At 45.6% G+C, this 23,469-nt stretch overlaps 1 protein-coding gene across 3 annotated transcripts in view; it reads right to left on the bottom strand.

Moving 5' to 3' along the window:
• Trappc9 (trafficking protein particle complex subunit 9) overlaps positions 1-23,469 on the bottom strand; it is a 486,162-nt gene that overhangs the window by 161,781 nt on the left and 300,912 nt on the right. For all 3 annotated transcript variants that reach the window (XM_021182812.3, XM_029469729.2, XM_029469728.2), the window contains one exon: positions 14,910-15,052. In XM_021182812.3, coding sequence (XP_021038471.1) covers positions 14,910-15,052 — 143 coding nt within the window. The remainder of the gene's footprint in view (positions 1-14,909; positions 15,053-23,469) is intronic.

The following is a 23,469-nucleotide window of genomic DNA, read 5'->3' as shown; positions in this document are numbered from 1 at the left end:
CTAGAAGTTGGCACCAGAATGATCAATGGGACATTACAAATCTGAGGAAATGGACCGACACACTTCAAACAGCACTAACAAGATACCAGGTTTGCAATTTAAGTCCCAAGTTGTGGAGAGCCGTGCCGCGAGCAATCGCCATTATAAGATGGCACTGGCCTCCGCTGTGCCTAACTAGTAAACAAGCCTCGTACACAGGTGCGAGAGTGAACTCATGCCTAGTCACTGTCCACCTTGGGGCATAGTAATGGGGTGATGGGCGAGCAATGAATCAGGAGCTGACATGCCACATCAGGTGCTGAAACGCCATGGCTGAGGGCTATATAAGGAACGTCATTTTCCGGGGTCTGGGTCTTCCCTCCTGAAGAAGCAATAAAGCTGTTGCTGCAGAAGATTCTGGTTGTCAGAGTGTGTTCTTGCCGGTGAGAACGATAGCTCGGGATAAGTGGCGCCCAGGAACCTGGGAACTGGGAACTTTATACCATCACACCAGCGCAAGGGAGATCCCCCGTTCGCGGAGGGAATCAGAACCGCAGGACATTAAGGCTCTGTAAGGTACGTACAGTCTTGAAATTTCTCCAGAGTTAGACGCCCTTTTGATTGTTTTCACTGCGATTATTCCTTCCCTTTCGGTTTCGTTTTGCTTCCACCGCTGGAACTACTGACTGGTTCTCAGTCGTGGTCAGGCCTGGACAGCGACCAGTATTGCTAACTGGTTCTCAGTCACGGTCAGGCCTGGACAGTGACCAATATGGGAATCTCCCACTCTGTAGTAACAGCCTTAAGGTCGGTCTTGAAGCGGTGTGGCCTGAAAATCACCACTAAGACTATAGAGGGATTTGTCAGGGAGATAGACCGTGTGGCACCATGGTATGCTTGCTCAGGGTCATTAACTGTCGCCTCATGGGATAAACTGAAAGGAGATCTAGTTAGGGAACAGCAGAACGGCAAACTTAAAGCAGGGACCATGCCATTGCAGAAACTGGTGAGATCGTGCTTAACAGACAAGGATTGTCAGCAAATGGTTGAAGCGGGGCAGAAAGTTTTGGACGAAATTCAAGACAGTCTATCAGAGATGGAGGGGGGAGAGAGGTTAGGAGTTGAGAAGAAACAAGGTGCACTGAAGAATAAAGGCCTTTCCACGGGCCTTGAGCCCGAGGAAATGAAATATAAGGGAAAAAAATGCCCTGGGAGAGCTTAGAAAAGGGGATGGAAAGGGAGAGAAGAAGAGAGATTGAGCTGGGGAGGCACCTAAGGAAAGGAGCTTCTACCCGCCATTAGATGAGTTCAAGGCACTGTAGTGAAAGCTGCATGTCAAGCTTTACAAATGATAGAAAAGGCCTTACAAGATGCTCAATTACAACGCATTGACGAGTCAGAGTCATTTGAATTAAAAACTGCACAGTTACCAACAGCAGTCTTATGGCAAAATGGACCCTTATTGTGGGTCCATCCTAATGCTTCCCCTGCAAAAATCATTGAGTGGTATCCTAATGCAGTTGTTCAACTTGCACTTCGGGGGATAAAAGCAGCCATTACTCATTTTGGGAAAGAACCTCATATGCTAATTGTGCCTTATACCTCTGCTCAAGTTCAAACCCTGGCAGCAACAACTAACGATTGGGCAGTCTTAGTTGCCTCCTATTCAGGAAAAAATTGATAATCATTATCCAAAACATCCAATTTTACAGTTTGCCTTAAGCCAAGCCATAGTGTTTCCAGTAGTAACAGCCAAACACACACTTCCGGATGGGGTAGTAGTGTATACAGATGGATCCAAATCTGGTATAGGTGCATATGTAGTAAATGGCCAAGTAACATCTAAACAATATAATGAGACATCACCCCAAGTTGTAGAGTGTTTGGTAGTTCTAGAAGTCCTTGAAATTTCCGGGACCGCTCAATATTGTATCTGATTCCTTATATGTGGTTAATGCAGTTAATATGCTTGAAGTTGCTGGCTTGATTAGACCCTCTAGCAAGCTTGCTCACATTTTTTCAGCAAATTCAGTCAGCCCTGTTACATAGAAGACATCTTGTGTATATGTTAGGGCTCATTCTGGCGGTCCTGGCCCCATGTCTCATGGAAATGACTTGGCAGACAAAGCCACTAGAATCGTGGCTGCTGCTCTGTCCTCGCAGGCAGAGGCTGCAAGGGAGTTTCATAAACGCTTCCACGTGATGGCTGAAACATTACGCCGCTGTTTCACTTTAACCAGGAAGGAAGCTCGTGACATTGTCACCCAATGTCAAAACTGTTGTCAATTTCTGCCTACTCCTCATGTAGGGGTAAACCCCCGAGGCATCAGGCCATTACAGGTCTGGCAAATGGATGTCACTCATATTTCCTCCTTTGGAAGAAATCAATATTTACATGTTTCCATTGACACCTGCTCTGGTGTTATGTTTGCTACACCTTTAACAGGTGAGAAAGCCTCTCATGTTATACAGCACTGTTTAGAAGCATGGAGTGCTTGGGGCAAGCCCACAATCCTTAAACCTGATAATGGGCCAGCATATACCTCTACTAAATTTCAGCAATTTTGTCATCAAATGGATGCCACTCACCTGACTGGCCTTCCTTATAATCCTCAAGGACAAGGCATTGTGGAACGTGCCCACCGTACACTCAAGTCTTATTTTATAAAACAAAAGGGGGGAGTTGATGAGACTCTGCCCTCAGTGCCAAGAGTAGCTGTACCCATGGCACTCTTTACACTTAGGGCAGAGTGTCATCAACTCCCCCCTTTTGTTCGGGATACCAAGTCACTGGGATTCAGCTGATGCAGGACCTAGAGGAAGAGAACTGCAGCACTAAAGGGTTGTAGTAGGAGAGGGGGAAGGTATGGAGCAACCAGCTCTCATATCAGGAAATAAGAAACTCATAGGAAGCAGAGGGAGGAAACAAAGAAGAGAAAGACAAAAAGATGGAAAACCTCACTGATTAAAACAACCTGATTCTCTCAAGAGGAAAACCACGCTAGACTCCTGTTGTGCATGCCATTTTGGGACTGGGTTACCTCACTCATGATGATATTCTCAAGTTCTATCCATTTGCCTACAGAATTCACCATGTCTTTATTTTTAATAGCTGAATAGCATTCCATTGTGCAGATGTACCACATTGACTTTATCTACCCTTCAGTTGAGGGATGTCTAGGTTATTTCCAGTTCCTGGCTACTATGAATAAAGCTGCTATGAACATAGTTGAGCAGGTGTCTTTGTGGTATAGTGCGGCATCTTTTTGGGTATATGCCCAGGAGTGGTATAGCTGGATCTTGAGGTAGAACTATTCCCAGTTTTCTGAGAAACCACCAAATTGATTTCCAACGTGTTTGTACAAGTTTGTACTCCAGCCAGCAATGGAGGAGTATTCCCCTTACTCCATATCCTCACCAGCATGTGCTATCTCTTGAGTTTTGGATCTTAGCCATTCTAGTGGGTGTAATATGGAACCTCAGAGTTGTTTAATTTACATTTCCCTGATGACTAAGACTCATGTCTTTAAGTACTTCTTGGATATTTGAGATTCCTTTGTTGAGACTCTCTGTTTAACTCTGTACCCCATTTTTAAATTGGGTTATTTGGGTTGTTGGTATCTAACTTCTTGAGTTTTTTAAATAAATTCTGAATATTAGCCCTCTGTCAAATGTAATGCTGGTGAAGAGTCTTTGTCAGTCTGTAATTTTATGATAAACTTTAAAGGAAAAATAAAAAGAGTGAGAAATGACACAAAGAGAACCAAAGTCACTGTTAGGTTAGGGTGAAGACACCACAGAGTTCAAATCCCACCAGTGTGACAACCCAGAGGACACAGGGTGCAGACTGACAAAATTAATCCAAGAAAAAGTAAATGATCTAAAAAGTCCTCAACCCATTAAATCAATCAAATAGATTCTCTTTTAAAATCCTCTCAAAAAATCTCTAGGTTAGGATTCTTTCCTGACAAATTCTAACAAATGGTTTTATTTTATTTTATTCTTTAAGTACATAAATAATAATACTGTGAGATTTCCTCCAGAAAACAACTGGAACGATGATTCTGAACACAGTCCAGTGAGCTCCTCAGAGTAGATATAGATAGAAGGAAAATACTCACAAGCTCCACACGAGAAACTGATTTTACAGAAGTCCCTAGTTCCCAGCACCCTCACGAGGTAACCCATCCACCCAATCACTAGTCTCCTTGTGCACTTACATACACATACCTCATACAGACACATATACATAAGTAAAAAGAAAACCCTTTTTAAAAACTCAAATGCTTGTCTCAAAATATGCAAAGTTATGAAGCTGGAGAGATAATTTAGTAGTTATGAGCACTTGCTCTTCCAGAGGACTTGCGTTCTGTTTCCAGCACCCAGATGATGGTGCACAACTGTAATTCCAGTTCCAAGGGTTCTAAGAGCCTCTTCTGACCTCCTTGGGCAGCAGGCACACATGTGGTACACATACATAAAGGTAGCCATGTGCTCATACATATATAAATCTTTTTAAAAATGGGTCACCTCTAACACACAAAAATTCCTGGCAATGAAAAAAATTAATAGAAACATTAAAATATGGGGCTGGAGAGATGGCTTTGTGGTTAAGAACACATTCTGCTCTGGTGTAGGACTTAAATTCAATTCCTACCACCTCCACAGGGCAGCTCATACCCCTATAACTCCAGCTACAGGGGATCTGATGCCCTCTTCTGAACTCCCCAAACACTGCCCCCACATACTTAAATTCTATTTTATAAAAAATTAAATGCGATAAAATTACATGCAAGGGGGCACCTGGCCGAAAGGCAAAAGCGCAATAAACATGAAGAATATTAAGCCTGCCCCTCCAGTTAATGATGCTAGCGTTGTAAAACCTGCGAGACGTCACACAGCCTTCAAACTGCTCGTTCCTTCGTAAGGATAAATGATGTTTCTAATGAGGTGGGGACGTTGTATTCTCATTCTCTGGGGAACGAATTTCAGAGGAAAAACTAGTGCACACTAGGAGTCCACATTCTTCAAAGTTCTGTTCCAGGAACACTCCCCATGTACACAGACTTCTATGCACACGCCTTCTCAACACAGTCCCCAGCAGGGGATGCCAAGTAGTCCCAAGCAGAGAAGAGGTGTGAAAAGCATACAGTTTCTATGTAAACACAGAGACTCCCATGTCCGATGCAGAAATGCAATCAACGTGGACCTCACAGATAACTAACTGGCACACCTGCAAAGTCTTAGTTTTTTACTTTTACAGCAGTAACAGGCACTGCACATAGTGTCAGAGGAGTGGCACAGAGAGACAAAGGCCTGCGTCTCTGTAGGAGACATGGCAACAGGTATGGGTTTTGCTCATCACACTTCCCATAGGCATGGACTTAGGTTATAAGTCTGAACGGCTTCAGAAGAAGGGGAGAAACATGTCTCTTTATATGGCATTGTCCCACTGTTTTCAGCTAAGAACAAGCCAGGCTCAGAGCAGTTCAGCAGCCCATCCAAGGCAGGAAACTGGCTCAAGGTCTAGGTTTCCACCCCTCCCCTTTAGGGCATCAAGATGTCCTGCAGCATCCACTGTGTCTATGGCTCTCAACCTTTCTAAGGCTACAACCCTCGTAACACCGTTCCCCATGTGGTGGGGGGTTTCTTAAAATTATTTTGTTGCTACTTCATAGCCATAATTTTGCTACTGTTATGAATCTTAATGCACATATCTGATCTGAAGGAGATATCTGATATACAACGCCCTTGAGAGGGTTCTCTGATCCTGGGGAGTGGAGGGGGGGGTCACGACCCATAGGTTGAGAACCGCCATGCTCTGTGTCCTCTCCTGAGGATTTACTTAAGCAGAGAAAACAAAGAGAAAGAACAGCCTAGGATACGTGGTCAGAAACTAAGAATAGGAGGGGAAGATAGTGCCGACTCGGGTGACCATACCCCTGCCTCGTGCCTGGCTCTGCCATAAGTACTTGGCATTCAGTTTTCTACCTTAACCTCCCCAACAACCGTAGCAGGAGCTGGGCTTTATAAAGATTCCACAACTCACCCCTCTGGCCGAGCTGGAGTGAACATGAGTGGGGGTGCCTCTAACTTCTACTTTGTTCCTCTTTTCCTGTGCATGTTGGGGTGGGAGTATATGCACTGTGTAAATGTTCAATACGTGTTTGCACCTGTGTGCAGGTGACAAACGTGTGCAGGGGCCTGTGGAAGCCCAAGGTTGAGCTCTGGAATCTTCCTGGATTATTTTCTACCTTATTTTCGTTGAAGCAGGATCTCTCATTCAAACCTGGGATTTGCTGGCTTCTGGGCTCCCTTCTGTGTCTCTGCCTACCTATTGTCTGTGGGAGGTCTGGGGATGCAAATGCTGGTCCTTCTGCTTTCAGGGCAAGTGCTTCCACTTCCTGTGTCATCTCTCCAACCTTTCCGAATGCTACTGCTGATGCCCCCTGGGCTCCAGTGCCTTCTACAGACTCTTCCTCATGACTCCTTGGTGAATGGGGCATTATATAGCCACAAACAGTGACAGACATGCCTCCTCCCTGCACATGTGCTCGAGGGGGAGATCAGGGAGAAACTCACAGTACTTAATCTCTCTCCTGCTGCGTGGGTGTAGGTATTGAATTCACACTGTCAGTCTTGGTTGTCGGTGCCCTTACCCACTAAGTCATCTCACCAATTCAGAACAGAATATATTGTAACTCAAGCACATGGCAGGGGCAATAACTGTCTCCTCCTTCTGTTGCTTACCTATCAGTGTGCCCTCAGGACCTGGGCTCTGGCTCTGGTCTCCCTGCCACACAGCTTCCTCCAAATTCACAGGAGGAGCAACTTGTGTTCCCACTGTCTGCATAGACAGCTTCATGGTTCTGGTTCTCCCCATCCGTGCATATTGGGCTGCTCTTCCTTTCTCTGTCCACAGCATCCACTGTCCACGTCACCTCAGCATTACTTATCAACAATTCAACTGAGTACTGGTGCCTGTATCATGGCAGATAGTGTGCTCACCAAATTTAAGAAGAATCTAACAAATGCAGTAAGGCTCCAGCCTGATAAAAGGGTCTCTGGGAATGGCCTTAATGCTCTATCTGTGGTCATGGGACCCCTAAGAGCTGAGCTGCCCTCCCCAACAGGAACCTTTTAAATGATGGAAGGCAAGTAAAGCCCTGTCTCTGGAAGGTTAGTTTCTGTTCACACACAACGCCTACTGCACCCTGCACCCGGCTCTGAGGGGTGTATTTTCTACATTGCTCCAAATAGGGGTGTCTAAGATTGGATCATTTACTGTAACCATCTAGAAAGAAATTGCTCCATGGGAGAGAGGGAAGCACAGCTGTTAGACAGGGATGGTGTGGCCTGATCCATTACAGTCTAGTGCCTAAGAACACTACCAGGCAGCTCGGTGTAAAATGTGAATCTCGGAGGTAATTGATCTTCCAAATGTAAGTCAGCTGAGACCTATGTACACCCAGGAGAGGGTGGGATGAGGGAAGGAGAGGGAGAGGGAGAGGAAAGAGGAAGAGGGAGAGAGAATACCCTGTCTCCCATCTGTACTGTTCTATGGCATTTGGGGAAAACGGTCTGCTCTTCAATAATTTGAATCTCTTCTCTCCCTGGTGAAATGGACACAGCAAAGATGTTCTCTCATAAAGGACAGACAGACCCCCTGAAACTGCAATCTCTCATGAAGGCATGTGTGAAGCAGGAGGAATCAGAGCTAGGTCTCTGTATGACTGGCTCACATAAATGCGGCCCAAAGCCACTGTATGGTGCTGAGAGCCCAGGTAGACCCAAGCCCTTGCATACTGATGTGCAGAACATGTGCGGCACCCCCCCCCACCCCATACACACACACACACACACACACACACACACACACACACACACGCGCGCGCACGCGCGCGCGTGCGCGCATGCTCCAGGGGGAGATACTCATCTCCAAGGGCTTTGGGGGAAGAGAACAGGATCACTTATTTCTCTGTCCCCTTTCCCTTCCAGAACACTGCCACATCAAAAACTACCAGGAAAGGGGTCTACAGGGATGAGTGGGAGGAGAGCAGTGCTTGCCTCTCAAGCACAAAAGCCTGAACCTGGATGTTTGGATTTCCTAGAGCTCAGGTTTAAAAACAAACAAACAAACAAACAAAAACAAAGCTGGGCATTGCAATACCTTCTTGCAACCTCGGTGCCAAGGAGAAGGGACAGATACATGAGGATCACTGGGGACTTGCTGGCTGCCAACCTAGCTTCAAGTTTAGTAAGAGACCCTGTCTCAGGGGAACAAAGTAGACTGTGATAGAGCAGATATCAGACATCCTCTTCTGACGACCTCACATACGTGTGAACACTCATATCTGCAATGCATGTGCATGCACACACACACACACATGCACACACACACACACACACACACACACAAAAACCTGCAGAAATGACAGGGATGAAATTCCTGGCAATTCTGAAAGCAAAGAACCCACATACATTTGCATCTGGGCTCCACAGTGCAACTGGTCCAACACCAAGGTGATCTTTTGACATATTTAGCTTCTGTAGACACTAAAATCAGTCTGAACCTTTCATGTAAGCTCTGACATGTAGGTAGTCATCTAGATGTCAAGCACACAGTATCTCTGAAGTAAGGAAACCTAGATTCAACTGTCACTAGCAAGCTATACATGCTGGAGAGAAACCTACAACACCCACCCCCGGCCTCATCTGCAGTCTAAGTGTGTTGGGAAGGGCCGGGCTTTAAAAGTGAGCTGTGCAGAACTCTCGCCCAGCAGGATTCTGAGAGAACAATCCTCACCTGTGAGCACAGAGCACACAATGAATTCATGATGCACCAAAGCACGCCACTTCAATACACCGCTAATGCCAGGTGCCCGAGATGCATGTTGACTCTGCTGGGATAGCTAAGGAAAACAGAACTTCAGCTTGGCTCCCACTCTGCCAGTCTTAAAACTCAGAGCCGGTCATCAATGCCTTGCACTTCTCAGAGTCCTCACCTGGGCTGGGCCCAGGGCTGAACACTGTAACATCCTAGCACCCATGGTATCTTTCCTGATCTCTCCCATAAAAATTAAGTGTCCTCTATGGTTATACACATAGTTTTATATCTGAACATTATTTTTTTTAAATCAAGGGATAACTTACATGGAATGAGAGAAGTGCAAGATAGATTGATGGGTTCTTACACCATCCGAATCTCAGGACAGCACACACACACACACACACACACACACACACACAGAGGACACTGAAGCAGAAAGACACTGTCCTCTGAGATGACTAATGAACTTGATCTGCCTAAAGCTAAGGTCTTCTTCAGGGACAAGGAGTGTCATGGCCAAAGCCTAGAAAAACTGTGGTAGGAAGAGACCCTAATCCATCCCCTGCCTATCTCCTCCCACCTACCTACCTGAAAGCACAGTCAGCTACTTCCTAGAGCACTCTGGCCATAGAGAGGGTATCACTGCCTGCAACTGTGAGCACAGACTTTGACTGGCAGGATGTTTTGGAAGCTCATTTTGTTTCTGAGCAGTATCTCCCTGTGGGATTGTGGATCCCAAAGATAGTTCACCCATTCTCCTGCTGACGGGTATTCAGTGTTGTCTCCACACTGCAGTTACTGAAAATAAGGCTGTTATACAACTTCTTGCACAATTCGTTCATATGTGTGTATATATGTGTGTATACATATACACACATATATATTATAGTTCTCTAAAATAAAGCATGCAGAAGTGAAACTGGAAGCTCACTGGGGAGGTAAGTGTTTAAAGGCCCTGAGGAGATCTGCTGGTAAATTCAAATTCCCACAGATTGCAGGTCAACCCCATCCTAACCATTTCATGCTGTCAGCACTTCATGTTAGCCATTCTGGGGAGTACACAATGGTACCTAATTATGAGTTTGTTTTGTGTCCCTCTAACAATTAGTGATGTAGACCATGTTTCAGGTGACTGTGGCCACATTAAAAAAAATGGATGCTGCAAGATATTTTATGATATGTCTTGCCTTTTAGTGAGTGTAAGGGGTGTGTGTGTGTGGTTTGTTTCTTCTATTTAGAAAAAGCCCTTGGGCATGCAATGTGCCACAGCACACATATAGAATCAGGGAACAGCCTTCAGGAGGAATTTCTTGTCTTCCACTTGGTTGAGGCAGTCTCTCTCCACGCTCCTGCTGGAGATTCTGTATGCTCCAGGCTACACGCCTGTACGTTCCTGCTGGAGATTCTGTATGCTCCAGGCTACACACCTATGTGTATCCCTAACCCACGAGCTTCCGGCTGGTTCGCATGCTTCCATCTCAGCACAGGAAGGCTGGGGACACAGGGGTGACACACAGAACCCAGCAGTTTACTTGGATCCCAAGGATTAAATTTAGTCATCTGGCATCCGCAGTAAAAGCTTCCGCCTATCTGCACCATCGAGCCAACCCGAGCATAAGGTTTCAGTTTTCATGAAATTAATTATTTATCAACATTTCATCTCACAATTAGCAAGTTCTGGGTCCATCTAAGAAATCTTTGGCCCCAAGTCAGGAAGCTGCTTTGCTGTCTCCTTGGAGGAGAAAGCCAAGGCCCTGCACTTCTTCCTAACTATGGCTGTGCATCCTGCTAAAAGTCAATGATGGTGGACATTCGTTCAGGTCTATTTATGAACTGTCTTGTGACCTCTAGTCCACATTGGTGCCAACAACACTCTCTCAATTACTAACTATATCTTTCCATAAGTCTTAAAATCACATACCCAGTTCCTCCAACTTTGTTCCTTTAGGTCAAGTTTAGAACCTCTGGTTCTACTATTTCAAGATAATTTTTAACAACTACTTGCAAGTGTCTGTTTTAAAATGACAGTGTTAGTAAATATTGTTAAGATTTTGATTGGGATTGCCTTGAATTTAGCCAATATAGAGAAAACTGAACTCTTGACAAGAACCAACCCTTCTGGCCATAGCACCCACCCTCCACCAGGTATTCAAGTCTCTTCCCTGCATCCTGACACTGAGATGGGAATCACATATTTATAACTTTAGCCCTGGGGTTTCTGTTTTGGTTTTATCAAAACATTACTTTCTATTTTAACCTTTAAATGTCCAATTGTTCGCTGCTAATAAACAGGAATATGGCTGCCTGCATGTATGTACTATGCAATGGCGGGACATGTGAGTGGTGACAGTTCTTACTAGTCATTCCTAATTTTTAGGTCTTTAATTCTTTTTTTACTTTTTAAACCTTATTGCCCTATAGAACTTCCAAGGACATAGGACTGTGGAGGGCTTACAGAGGACAATCTGCCTCGCTCCTACTCACGGAGAGATTGCTCAGGCTTGCCCTGCAATAACAGCAACCCTACACTCTCTGCCCCGGTCTTTCTCATGCTAAGATCTCATGGACCCTAGTTTGTAGAGTTCCCAGCTAAGTTTGAGTTTTCCCCTTTGTTTTGCTATTGAGATAAATGTCAATGGTTGATTTGTTTTTGTTTTTTTTTTCCAGTGCTTAAAACTAAATGTATCTCTAGGATAAACTGGAGTCGTTAGTGCTATACTATACCTTACATATAGCTAAAATTGATTTGTACTTTGTTGTCCAGTTCAACCTTTGAACATTTGAGGCTGCTGGCCTGAAGTTCCTTTCTTGCTGTGATGTGATGTCTCTGTAAAGTAGCAGCATGGTGAGGCTGGGGCCAAGAGGGACTCCTCCATGCCCGCTTCCTAAGAGAGCCTCCTTGAGGGCACTGTGCTTGCTTTCTTAAAAGCTGATTTACTGGAGAAGTCACCTGGGCCCACAACATGCTTTGTGGGAACTTTCTAATCAAAGGTCTATTCACACGCTCTATTCTTCTTGTATCAGTTTTACTACTTTGTCCCCTCTCGTCCTTCAAAACACTGATCCATTGTGCCTAAGTTGTCAAAATCACTGGGAGTGCTACAGTACTCTCTTACACTTTAAATGCATAGTGTGTACAAACCCCCCAGAATGCCACATCTTTCGTTCTTTCTACTTGCAATTTGTGATTCCCCCTCATTGCTCTAGTTATGATTAATTCTACTATTAATCTCTTTAAAGTATCAGCCTTTGGTTCCCCTAAATCCACAGATTCTCTTTCACTACCCATTTTAGCGATGTACATCCTTCTCTCTAATTTCTTCTATTCACTCTGGGAGTGCTGATCTCATCTCTGTGTTTCAGAAGCCACATCACTGATGTCAAGCCATCCATTTCTGTGTAAGCAGTCACTCTTCCATAACGACAATTAGGTGAGCTGGTTAAGAATGTCTAGATTGGTTACAGCTTTCCTGTGGGCTTTGTTCTATTTTGTCTACATGTCATATCAGATCCCCCAGGAAGGATGCTTAAACGGTCAGCTCGGCCATGTTACTATCTGTCTCTCCCCTTTGTGTGTCAGTTTTATTTTGAAACTATGTTTTTAGGTGTATATTTAGGACTGTTATGTGCTATTGAGAATCCAATTCTTCAAACATTACAAATGTTCCTATCTCTTTCTTCTGGACGGCTACATGTTCAATATTAATAAGTCCATACCAACTTGCACATTTGATGAGGTTTCTTAGAGGCATAGTACCTCGCTGTCTTACAGGGTCTGAAAAGCTCTACTGTCAAACACAGTGCTGGATCTACACGGGGGCAGCTTTGGACACAGACACAAAGGTCTGCAGCTTCTTTTTTCCTCTTGTCCACTCTTGCTCTTTCCTCCTCTCCTTTCCCACCCCCAGCCCAGGGGGAGCTCAGGCCTTCTGTTTACCCACTTAACTGATGCTCCATTGCCCTGTCGCTCCTATATATAGATTTGTGTTCCTATCCCATGCTAATTCTATGTGGCAAGCTCCTATCAGGCTGATAAAAGGCAAGACATTGCTCTGTCTGCCCCTTTTCCCACAGAGACTGTACAATGCACCAGGCATTTGGGGATGCTGGCTAGAAACAGGGCAGAAGTGCTTCTAGGGATCTGACCCTGTGATGTGTTAGACAAATGAGGAAAGCATGGGACAGGGACACACACATACACACACACAAACATACATACATACATATATACACACACATGCATATACACATGTACACACACATATACACACATACACACATACTCCTACATTCTACATTCTATAGAAACGCTAACATAGATTTCAATAGCAAGCAGATGTTTTCCAAAGGATTAAATAAAAAGAGTGGTAGTTTAATAAAAAAGAACACTTTTAGGATAAAGATGCAGTGGAAACCCCTAGAAGTGACCTGCCTTGACACAGGCTAAGGCTGTAAGGGGGCTAAGGAGGAATGCAGGGAGAAGCAGGGACAGACAGATCTGTCCTGAACAGAGACTGAGGAACTCTGAACACAGTCTCCTCAGTAATGGACCTTTCTGTGAACCAGGTTGGAGCTGGGGACAAGCCAAGGTCCCAACTGATCAACTCTCCATGGAGTTAAGGATACACAGGGGCCAGAGTGATCCAGAGAAAGTGAAATTCCATCCCAGGATTTTGTGATCAGCTAGATTTAGGGATACTGGAAAGGGAAGATCAGAAGTGAACTCTTAAACCCAAGAGCTAGGAACAGAAATACACTGGGCAAAAGAAGAAAATATGAAGGTCACAGGCTGGTAACACAGACCAAAGTGGTGCTTCAGCCAACAGCCACGTCCACTTCTACCTTAAGTTACCATTGATAGCTACAGAGGCCATGATGTGGCAGCCACACGTCAGTGCAGCACAAAGGTGAATTTGTGGCAAGCTGTGCCACATCTGAGGAGTCCTGAAGGGCAGTGGCAGCAGTGGCGTCAGGGCAGGGAAGGCAGACACAGCGCAGCAGAGCCATGTGCAGAAGGAAGGCTTGGCACACCCTAACACCGGCTGTCGGCACACTAGCCAAATCTGCCCTGGAGGCAGGCGCTTTAAAGCTTTATACAAATTCAAACAGAAGCCACCTTGGCAGTGAGGACCAAAGGAGTGATAGATGATGAAAAGAGATGCTAAAAGGCCCAGATAAGCCATTAATTCTTGCCGAAGCCTTTCTCCAGTGGCTGGGGGGAAAGTGAGCTTGATCCATTTAAAGGGATTTTTCTGCCAGCATTATGATGGACACCATACCTCCATTTCACCCTATAGAATCAATAGGAGAAATAAACAGCACAGGCCAGGGTGTTCTTTGTGAGAGCCAAAGGCAGGCAGGTAAGTGTTAGTTGTGACTGCTGTTCGCTGGATTAAGCATACACAGTCCTGACCTACCCCACCATCTCTGCAAATATGCCAGCCACAGCCGAGCCTGGCAATCCGGTGTTCAGTGAAGGTGTGTCCATACTATCTAGGGGCTGCACATGTTTGAAGAGGCCTCTAAACTGGCCTTAGGGCTCCTTGGACGCACTGATGCCATCCTAGGGTCTGAGTGTGAGATGAGGAACTGTCACCTTCTACCTAAAAGAAAAACAACGGCCCTTTTTACCACATGTGACCTGGAAGTAAACAAACCCATCCTTCTCTTTCTCCATAAGATCAAGATGGAGGAACAGATTGGGGGGGGGGGGGGGAGAGGATTTCCTGTGCAGAATGAGATAATGTTATGCTGAACTAGGTCCTTGTAGTGCTGAATGGTGAACCCTAAGACGAAACATTCATCTCACCAGTCATAGAAGCATCACAAAGAACAAGGATGAGTTCCTCTGGGAATGCCAAATATAAGCAACGTTCTACGCAGAGCCCAGGTTGAAGAAGGGGCAGTCAGACCAGGGAGAAGCACCTGCCCCGGAAAGGCCCCCACATGCCACATGCCAGCACAGCATCTCAGCCAGCCCATTCCTGCTGCCCACTAACACCAAGGACCACTGCCCTGCCAAACGCATGGTTCTGCTGAGCAGGGGGACAGGATAACCAGTGTCGTGAGATACGCCCCCCCTTACCCCCAGCCTGGTTACCTGGTTGCTGGAAGTGTGCTGACTCGGGTAAAAAACACAGAAGGCTCGACTTCCACGTGTAGTCCCAGGGAGAGGTTCCTGTAATACCCTTCCACGTGGCCTGGGCCTCCAGAGTACTTGAAGTTCAGTACAGCTTCCAGAGTCTAAAAAGTTAAAAACAAAGACCAAATCAGTACCCGCAAGTAGATGTGCTTCCATGCCAGCAGTCAGGCAGGTGCACCTAGGCAGAGTCTTAAGACACTCCCACTGGCCTCGGCTCGTGCTGTGCATCTGGCACCATTTCTCCCGTGACACCAAAAGCCTGAACAGTCCTCGGCTGTAATGCAAGTAGAAGGGGCTCTACTACACACAGAGAAAACGCAGTACTATGCATTAGTAGAAGGCAGGGAAGGACAGCTTCCAAGCAGGAACTTGACGGCAACTTCCACTCCCGGGCTGGTTGTGACTAAAGCCTGAGAGGTCAGAGGGAAGTGCAGCAGAGGACCTTCCAGAAGGACCAGGCAGGGCCTTGGCACCAGAAACGGGGACATGGGATGAAGAAGTGGCAGGTGGCATCCAAATGAGCAAGAAGGCATCGGTACAGAGAGAGTGGGTGACTAAAGCTAACTGGGCTTCTAATGGGATGCTGTACCCTCCCCCTTCTCGCCTCTTCCCCGGGGCCTCCCCAACTGAGGGCTCTTGCAAAGGATGATGGGAAAGTAGGAGGGACGATCATGCCTCGCTTGATGATACAGGCATGCAGGAAGCATTCAACCAACATAAGGGAGGTGAGACACTGAAATTCCACCCCAGCCTAGTCTGGCTATATATGACCATCCTTTCCTTTGAGGTGAGATCTCTGGATGCTGAGAGAGAGCAACCCAGGCCAAGGGCATTGGAGGGGGCGGGGGGGGGGGCGGTGAGGGTTAAGGTGGAGGCGAGATACAGAGACAGTAATAAGGTATCAAGAGGCATTCTTGGGAACGCTGAACAAGCTCCCCACCCCCCCCTCCCACACCAACCCCCTCCCACACCCAACCCTCCCCCCCCCCCCACACACACACCATTGTTTGGAATTACAGTGCTGCTGTATTAGGGAGAAGGCTCACACCCAGTACCTGCCAGTACACTGGACAGTGGTTGGCTATGGTGAAAGAGGAAAAGGTACTAAGAAGCCACAGGCAAGACCTGTGATGATGAACCGCATCTACCTAAGACTAAAGAGGGATGATCATATGAGGTAAGTCCTTCAGGACTGTGATACCAGCCTCAAAGTCCTGCAGGACCCTGCAGGGCCCTGCAGGGCCCCACAGGAAGGACAGCTGGAACAGGTCCATGGCCCTGCATGTAAGCAGGGGAATACAAGGACAGAGGGTATGCATTATAGCAAAGCTGGCACACACACGTACCCCAACTCAGTACAAGGCAACTCTGCAGGGATCTGTAGCCTGGAGGGACACAGGGAGTAGCCATGGTAACAAGAATTCTCGGCCCAGCTAACTCCTGACTAAAATGATGAAAACTTCTCAGGCAGTGTCCTCAAACAGGTGTTGACAACAGGGGCCCATGGGGCAAGTCTCACCAACGTCCGATTCTGCAGGGCTGGGAGCAAAGAACTGCACTGAATTTCTTACAGGGAAGAAATCAAACAAAATAGAAACAGAGACTTCCCATGGCTGGCCAAGTCAGAAGCATTCATCATACAGTCCGACGTTGCTTTCATGGGTCGGAGAGGTGGCTCAGCAGTTAAGAGCCTGAATTGCTCTCCCAGAGGACCTGAGTTCTATTCCCAGCACCCATGTCTGGTGACTCACTTCTACTTGTAACTCCAGCTCCAGGGAATCTAATGTCCTCTCTGGACTCCTCAGACACCTGTCTGTCTGTCTGTCTGTCTGTCTGTCTCGCTCTCCCTCCCTGCCTCCCTTTTTCTCTCTCTCTCTCATACTTATTAATAATAAACTTTGTAGATAGAACGAACTTAGAGGAAAGCATGCAGGCAAACCTTCCTGCCTCCTAGACCACAGCACCAAAAGCACAGGAAACAGAGCAGAACAGAACAGGACAGTTCCACATCCCTGATCCATGTCCATTGCGTGTCAAGGAAGAATAGAGAAGGCTCCCGGCACACCTGGACTTTCCAGAAGCAGCAACGCAAACAGAGGCTGGGCACCGTGTGTGGCCTTAGTACTGGTACAGCTGTGTCAGGGCTTCCACGCACGTGCTAAGGCACTGGATGGACTCTGTGCTCACTGTCCCCTGGCCAGTGTGACAGGAAGCCATGTTTCCAGGAGGCTAGAAGGAGGTGTCTATACTTAGCTCTTGTCTTAGGAGTACCATTGCTGTGATAAAGCACCATGACCAGGGCAACTTGGGGAGGAAAGGGTTGATTTGGCTTATGTTTCCATATCATAGTCCATCCCTGAAGGAAGTCAGGAAGGAACACAGGCAGGGCAGGGACCTGTAGACAGGAGCTGATGTGGGGCCCTGGAGGGGAACCACCTGCCCAGGGGTGCCCCAACCCCCATTGCAGGGTAGCTTCCACGACAATCACTAATTAAGAAAATACCCTCCAGTCCTCCCTATAACCATCTTACTGAGGTCCTTTCTCAATTGAGGTCTGCCCTCTCCAGGGACTCTAACTTGTGTCCTGTCAACATATAACTATCCCAACCTCCTCCCCCAGATCACCAGCGCGGTGTGCTCATCCCACACTGACTGCCGCCACTGACCCACTTCCTTGCAATGAGAAGGCAGACATAGCCTTCAGGCTTTTTAAAAATCCAAAGAAACTACTTTCATGCACCTTCTATCAGAGAGAGGACATGTTGAAGGGAGGCAGGTGGCAGAGTCTATGCAGCCTAGCCGGGGTGAGAAGAAGAGAAGCTGGGGTTGCCAGCTGATAGCCAGTTTGGCACCATGAATCTGGGGCACTGAACCTCGGCTTGCCATTCTCAGCTTAAGCCCACCAACCAGTAAATTGTGATGGCAACTGTACTGACCTCTTTAGACTTTCACGAAGAATCAAGAAGAAACTACACACTAAGTAAATTCTTTTCCAGCTGTGCAAGCTAACCCACTGGCATTGGGGCTTAGAACAAAAACTGAGCATGGATACCACTTATTGTTGAACTTTAAAGACTGGATTTATTTTGGAGAAACAAAAAACAAAACAAAAGCTTCAAGCCAAAGGATGACTTACTGAGAGAAAATATCCCTACCAAAGTCACCCTTTTAACTCTTCCAGGGCACAGGTTCTTAGCATTCTATGTCACTCTGTTGACACATGGTCACCAGAGATGAACAGAGGGCTTCATCTGCAGAACCTCCCTTGTCTTCCCAAAAGAAACCTCTGTACTCTCTGCAAACTACCTGCTCACTCCCACATCCCACCATCCCTATCCTGGTCCCTGGCAATCTTCCTGCATGTGGACTCTATGTAGCTGAGTACTCTAGGAGCCTTGGGTAACTGGTGATTGGCTTATTTCATTTATCAAAATGCTCTTGAGGATCAACCTGCTAGAGTTTGTGCCTGGTTGCCTCTCTTTTAAAGGCTAAGCAGCACTCCCCTGTGTGACCTGGCTGCTGGAGGCATCAGCAGTGAGCATGAGGCTTGCTCCCACCTTGTTCTAACAAAAATGTTGCTATCACCGGGGGCATGAAAATGCTGCGGCCTTGCTTTTGTCTATTTGGGGGCATGCAGAGGGTAAAATTTCTGCATGGTACATTTACTCTACATTCACTTTTTGAGGGGGTCACTAGATCCCTCAACACAGCGATACACCACCTGACCCTTCAGCTAACACACAGGTGGTTCTGTTTTTTTTCTCACCAATACTCATTTCCACTTTATGTGATAACAGTTGTCCTATGGAGTAAAGCCATATTTCACTGCAGCTTAGGTGACTGTAGACCTCGGCTCGGCTCCTTTCTTGTCAGCCTATCGTGTACCTTCCTTGGGATGAGGTCTATTCAAGCCCTCAGTCCCACGTTAGTGAGCTCGCTGTTCCCTTGATTCCCTCACTTACCCTGTCTTCATGTCCATGCGTATGGGTGTCATTCAAGCTTGTGACACCAGTGCTGTCACTGACCCTCTACCCATTTAAGTATCTCTCCTCCTGAGCACCCAGGGCAACCTAAACCTCTTCCTAACTAACAAAGTACTTGGTGAAACAGGTGTTTTCCTAAACTCGACATTCATATTTTGGCTTCATGGAAACCCCAAATTCTCTTTCAACTTCCATCAGCCTGAAGCAGACAGACACATCATCTCCAGAGAGCCAAAGGTTTTTTGCTTTTTGTTTCCAAACATGTCATAGATCCCTTGAAATCACAAAAGGGGTTGTCTGTCAATTTTGAGCGCAGATGACTCTAACTCTAACTAGCTGAGATTCATTCATTCTCTCTCTCTCTCTCTCTCTCTCTCTCTCTCTCTCTCTCTCTCTCTCTCTCTCTCTCTCACTCACTCATCATTTCAGAGCCTCCCAGGACTCCTTTGAATGTGAGGATCTGGGCTTGGTACAGGGTAAAGTGGCCTCTGACCTCAGCAAGGCCAGCTACTGCATGGATACAGGAATAGACAGGTACATGAGCAAACAAGAGAAGGCGTCAGGTAGCAGGAATGTGGCACCGTGCTCTCTAGTGGCTTGAAAAAGCAGGATTGAGAAGCAACCCCAAACCAAACTTAAACACCACCTTTGGAGAAGACTGTAGGAGAAATCACCCAGGGGTGAACAAAAAGGACACAGGGAGCGAACTGCCAAGCACCAGGGAACGAGGAAGAAAGAGCCTGCTCCGATTTTCTTGAAATTGGCTGTTTCTTTACTCTGTAGAAAACCAAAGAAAGGATATAATTATGGGGGAGATATCTAAGTTATGAAAATCAAGCACAGAAAGGGTTTTGTGAAATTGAGTACTGCTGCCTTTCCTCCTAATGATTAAAAGGAGGGGGAAAAAGGAAATAAAAAGCAGCCTCAGCCTGGTAAAATTAGAATATTTTAATGAAACCATAAAGCAGGCTGACAGGCAAAAGGCACAGGATGTTCAGTATGGCGGGAGGAGATAGCTGTCTGCCCTGGAGACCATGTGGTCCCTACTCAGAGCATCTTCTCAGTCCTTACCTTGAGAGAAGACTCAGAAGGTTGCATTGAGCAGCGAATGAAAGACAGAATATTTGTTTTCAAAGCATAGTAAACTGATCTTTCAAGGCTGCTTTTTTATTGAGCACCTGTATATATAAAACTCTAGACTGAATGATCAGTGCACTGTACCCATAGAAGGAAGGTGCTGTCTACTTAGGCAAGTGTCTTTGTTTCCTCTCAAGCTGTTGTGATAAAACACCCTGACCAAAGCAACATAAGGGAGAAATCATTTGTTTCATAATTCCGTGTGACAGTCCAATCACTAAGGGAAATCAAGGCAATGGAAACATGAAGCTGGTAGTTATATCCACAGTCAAGAGGAGAGAGTGGTGAGTGAGTATAGAATTCCCAGATGCCAAGGCCTGGCAATCTGTATTTGGTCCACAAAGTAGTCCACATGATAGTGAAGAGAACCAACTTCAGTTAAGTGTCCTTTGAGTTCCATATGCATTCCCCCCCTCTCTCATACACACACACACACACACACACACACACACACACACACACACACACAAAATCCCATCCTTTTTATAAGACCAGTGTTTACTAAATTGCTAAAATCATAGTTTATAAGAAAACCATTTTAAGGCTAGTATTTCTCATAAATTTAATTATAAAAGTCCCTAACTAAGTGCTATGAATCAAATCTACATCACACATCATAACCACCAGTCTTAGCAATGCAAGGAGGGTTTAACCTTTGTATATAAACTCAAGATGTTTTCTCACTATATTGACAAATTATCAACATAAAAAGACATAGACTAACAGGCTGGCTACAGAAACAGGACCCAACATTTTGCTGCTTACAGGAAACTCATCTCAGAGAAAAAGATAGACACTACCTCAGAATGAAAGGCTGGAAAACAATTTTCCAAGCAAATGGTAGGAAGAAACAAGCTGGAGTAGCCATTATAATATCTGATAAGATTGACTTCCAACCCAAAGTCATCAAAAAAGACAAGGAAGGGCACTTCATTCTCATCAAAGGTAAAATCCTCCAAGAGGAACTATCAATTCTGAATATCTATGCTCCAAATACAAGGGCAGCCTCATTCAAGTAAGTAGCATGATCAATGGAAAAGGCAGATACAACATTCGAAACCCATCTAAGATTTTAAAAACTTTTGATAAAATAACACATGAAAAGTACATTTTATGAAATGCACCATTTAAACCTTCGTGAAAATCCGTGCTTAATGGTGGCTAAATATTTCTAGGAAACACTTAGGAACAAGAATAATGTGTTCAATTTCAGTGTCAATCAACTAAAGGCGTGTAGGGAGGAGGAGTAAAACAGTTCGGAGACAAAATCTCCGGGATGCTCACAAACTGCTGCAAGTACTATCAGGCAGCAAGACTGTTTGGAAAAAATGGTTAAGTGATTTTTGATAAATTTAAATCTGTAATCCTCATATTACTATTGGGCAATACAACTCCCACCAAAAAAATTTTTTTAAAAATCCATCCATGTGGTATGAAACTGTCTGTAGAAACTTTACTCACAGTGATCTAAACTGGAAATAACTACAGTGTCCAGTAAGGAATGGGTGGATGGATAGATGGTGTGTCTGTTAATCAGACTGCTTACTCAGCTGTGAAATGGACCAGGGAGTAGTGGCATGGGTGACCCACAAGCACACTGGGCACTAGTCTCAATAAGGAGACCAACATTGCTTGAGATGTGAGACAGAAGAAGTCTTGGCTGTAAAGGGTCCAGAGACAGTTTCTGGGGCCATCAGGTATTCTACATCCTCATGGTGAAGATGGCCATCCATCCAGGTCACAGATTTGCCCTAACCCACTAGGCTGAAGTTTGTGAGGCTGCACTGAACAGAATGTAAGATACACTCAGTAACCTGGATTTGGGACACTGATGTTACTAAGAGGCACACAATCATTTGTAAACATCTAAACAATGTTTAATGCTGGCCATGTTGAAGTGGGACAGCCATGGAATCTGCAGGAGTATTAGGTGGAGCCTAGCAGTCTCAGGTTCCACATTAAAGAACGAAGAGTGAGTCTGTGATTGACAGTAATTAAAACCGCATATAAGCTTGGAAACGGCTTTTCGCTTCTCTAGTTCAATATCCTTGTCTGGGTGTTCCGACAGATATTGCCTGAGATTTTGATCAGCTCTTATCAGAGCTGTTATTGTTCATTTTGTATTACTAACCTAATGTTCCACAGTCTCTAATATAGCTGAAGCTGTGATATGAGGAAAACAGCCACCCTTATACATATCCCCACCAATTTAAAAGGATAAGCAGGTCTCTAATTTCTGAAGACCCCAATTGAACCTGTCACTGCAGATTTGTACTGTGATATGACAAAGGATCAATAGTTGGGATGCTGTACACTTACGAAGCCAAACACCCCAGGACCAGCTACTGGCTGGGGTTCATTCCTCCCACCAGACCAGGACAGACATCGACCGGGGTTAGGCAAACCTACCAATGAAAGCCATAACATTACTTTCTAGGTAATTTGCGCTTTTGGCCAAAATCTCTCTTCAGTGTTAATAATGCCTTAAAGATACAAAACAGCTACAAATGAAACAACACATCCTCCATAATGTGGGGATTGGTTGGGACAGCAGCAGCCTCCAACACAATCCAGTTCAGGAGACCCAGAGGACCTGTGGTAGCTGAGAAGAGCTAGGACCTGGATTGCAGAAACAGGTGAGGAGATGGCCAAGGGCTAGCAGCAGGCCAAGTGAATATTTAGATGCTGGTCCCACGGAAAGGAAGCAGGTTAGAGGCTGAAGGACTGAACTAATCCTCGGCCACCATGCCTTGGTGATGAGCAGTAAAGACTATACTATAGTGTGGGAGCTGACATCCTATAGACCACAGCAGAGCAGAGAGCAGCATCTGTGTGCCCTTCATTTTCCTAAACTTTAGGAGCCAGGCAGGGCTGGGATGGGACTTGGAGGTCCAGCGTTTACCTACCATGCGTGGGCCCCAGTTCCATCCCTAATACAAAACAAAAACAAAACAAACAAGCCCTTTGGAAGTAGGATAATTTATCCAAATATTGACAATTAAAATACCCTCAGCTTTACTTGACATTTCTCTTGCTGTGAAAACGGAACGCCTTTTTGTCCACTAGGCCATTGTTATGTCTTTCTGTGAGTTACTCTTTCATCGTCTTCTAACTTTATCTCTTCAACTGTCTCTTCCTTACAGACTCCTAGCAATTTTGTTATATTAAGACTTGCTTTGTAAAGATCATGTCACTGGATAAACTCAGTTTGCTGCCTCGGCCCTAACACTGTTGCCTTTGAAATCATCTTTACTTTGTTCCTCTTCCACTGACTAGGACCAGAAAAATCAATCGATAGGAATAACAACTCCAAAAATAGACCCATACTGCCACACGTAATTGGTTTTGACCAAGGGCAAAGACAATCCAATGATCAAATTAGTTTTTTGATGACAACG

The sequence above is a fragment of the Mus caroli genome, unplaced genomic scaffold (assembly GCF_978045245.1).
Source record: "Mus caroli unplaced genomic scaffold, Mus_caroli_1 scaffold_16, whole genome shotgun sequence".
NCBI classification, from domain to species: Eukaryota; Metazoa; Chordata; class Mammalia; order Rodentia; family Muridae; genus Mus; species Mus caroli.
This window is presented reverse-complemented; position numbering and strand designations above follow the sequence as displayed.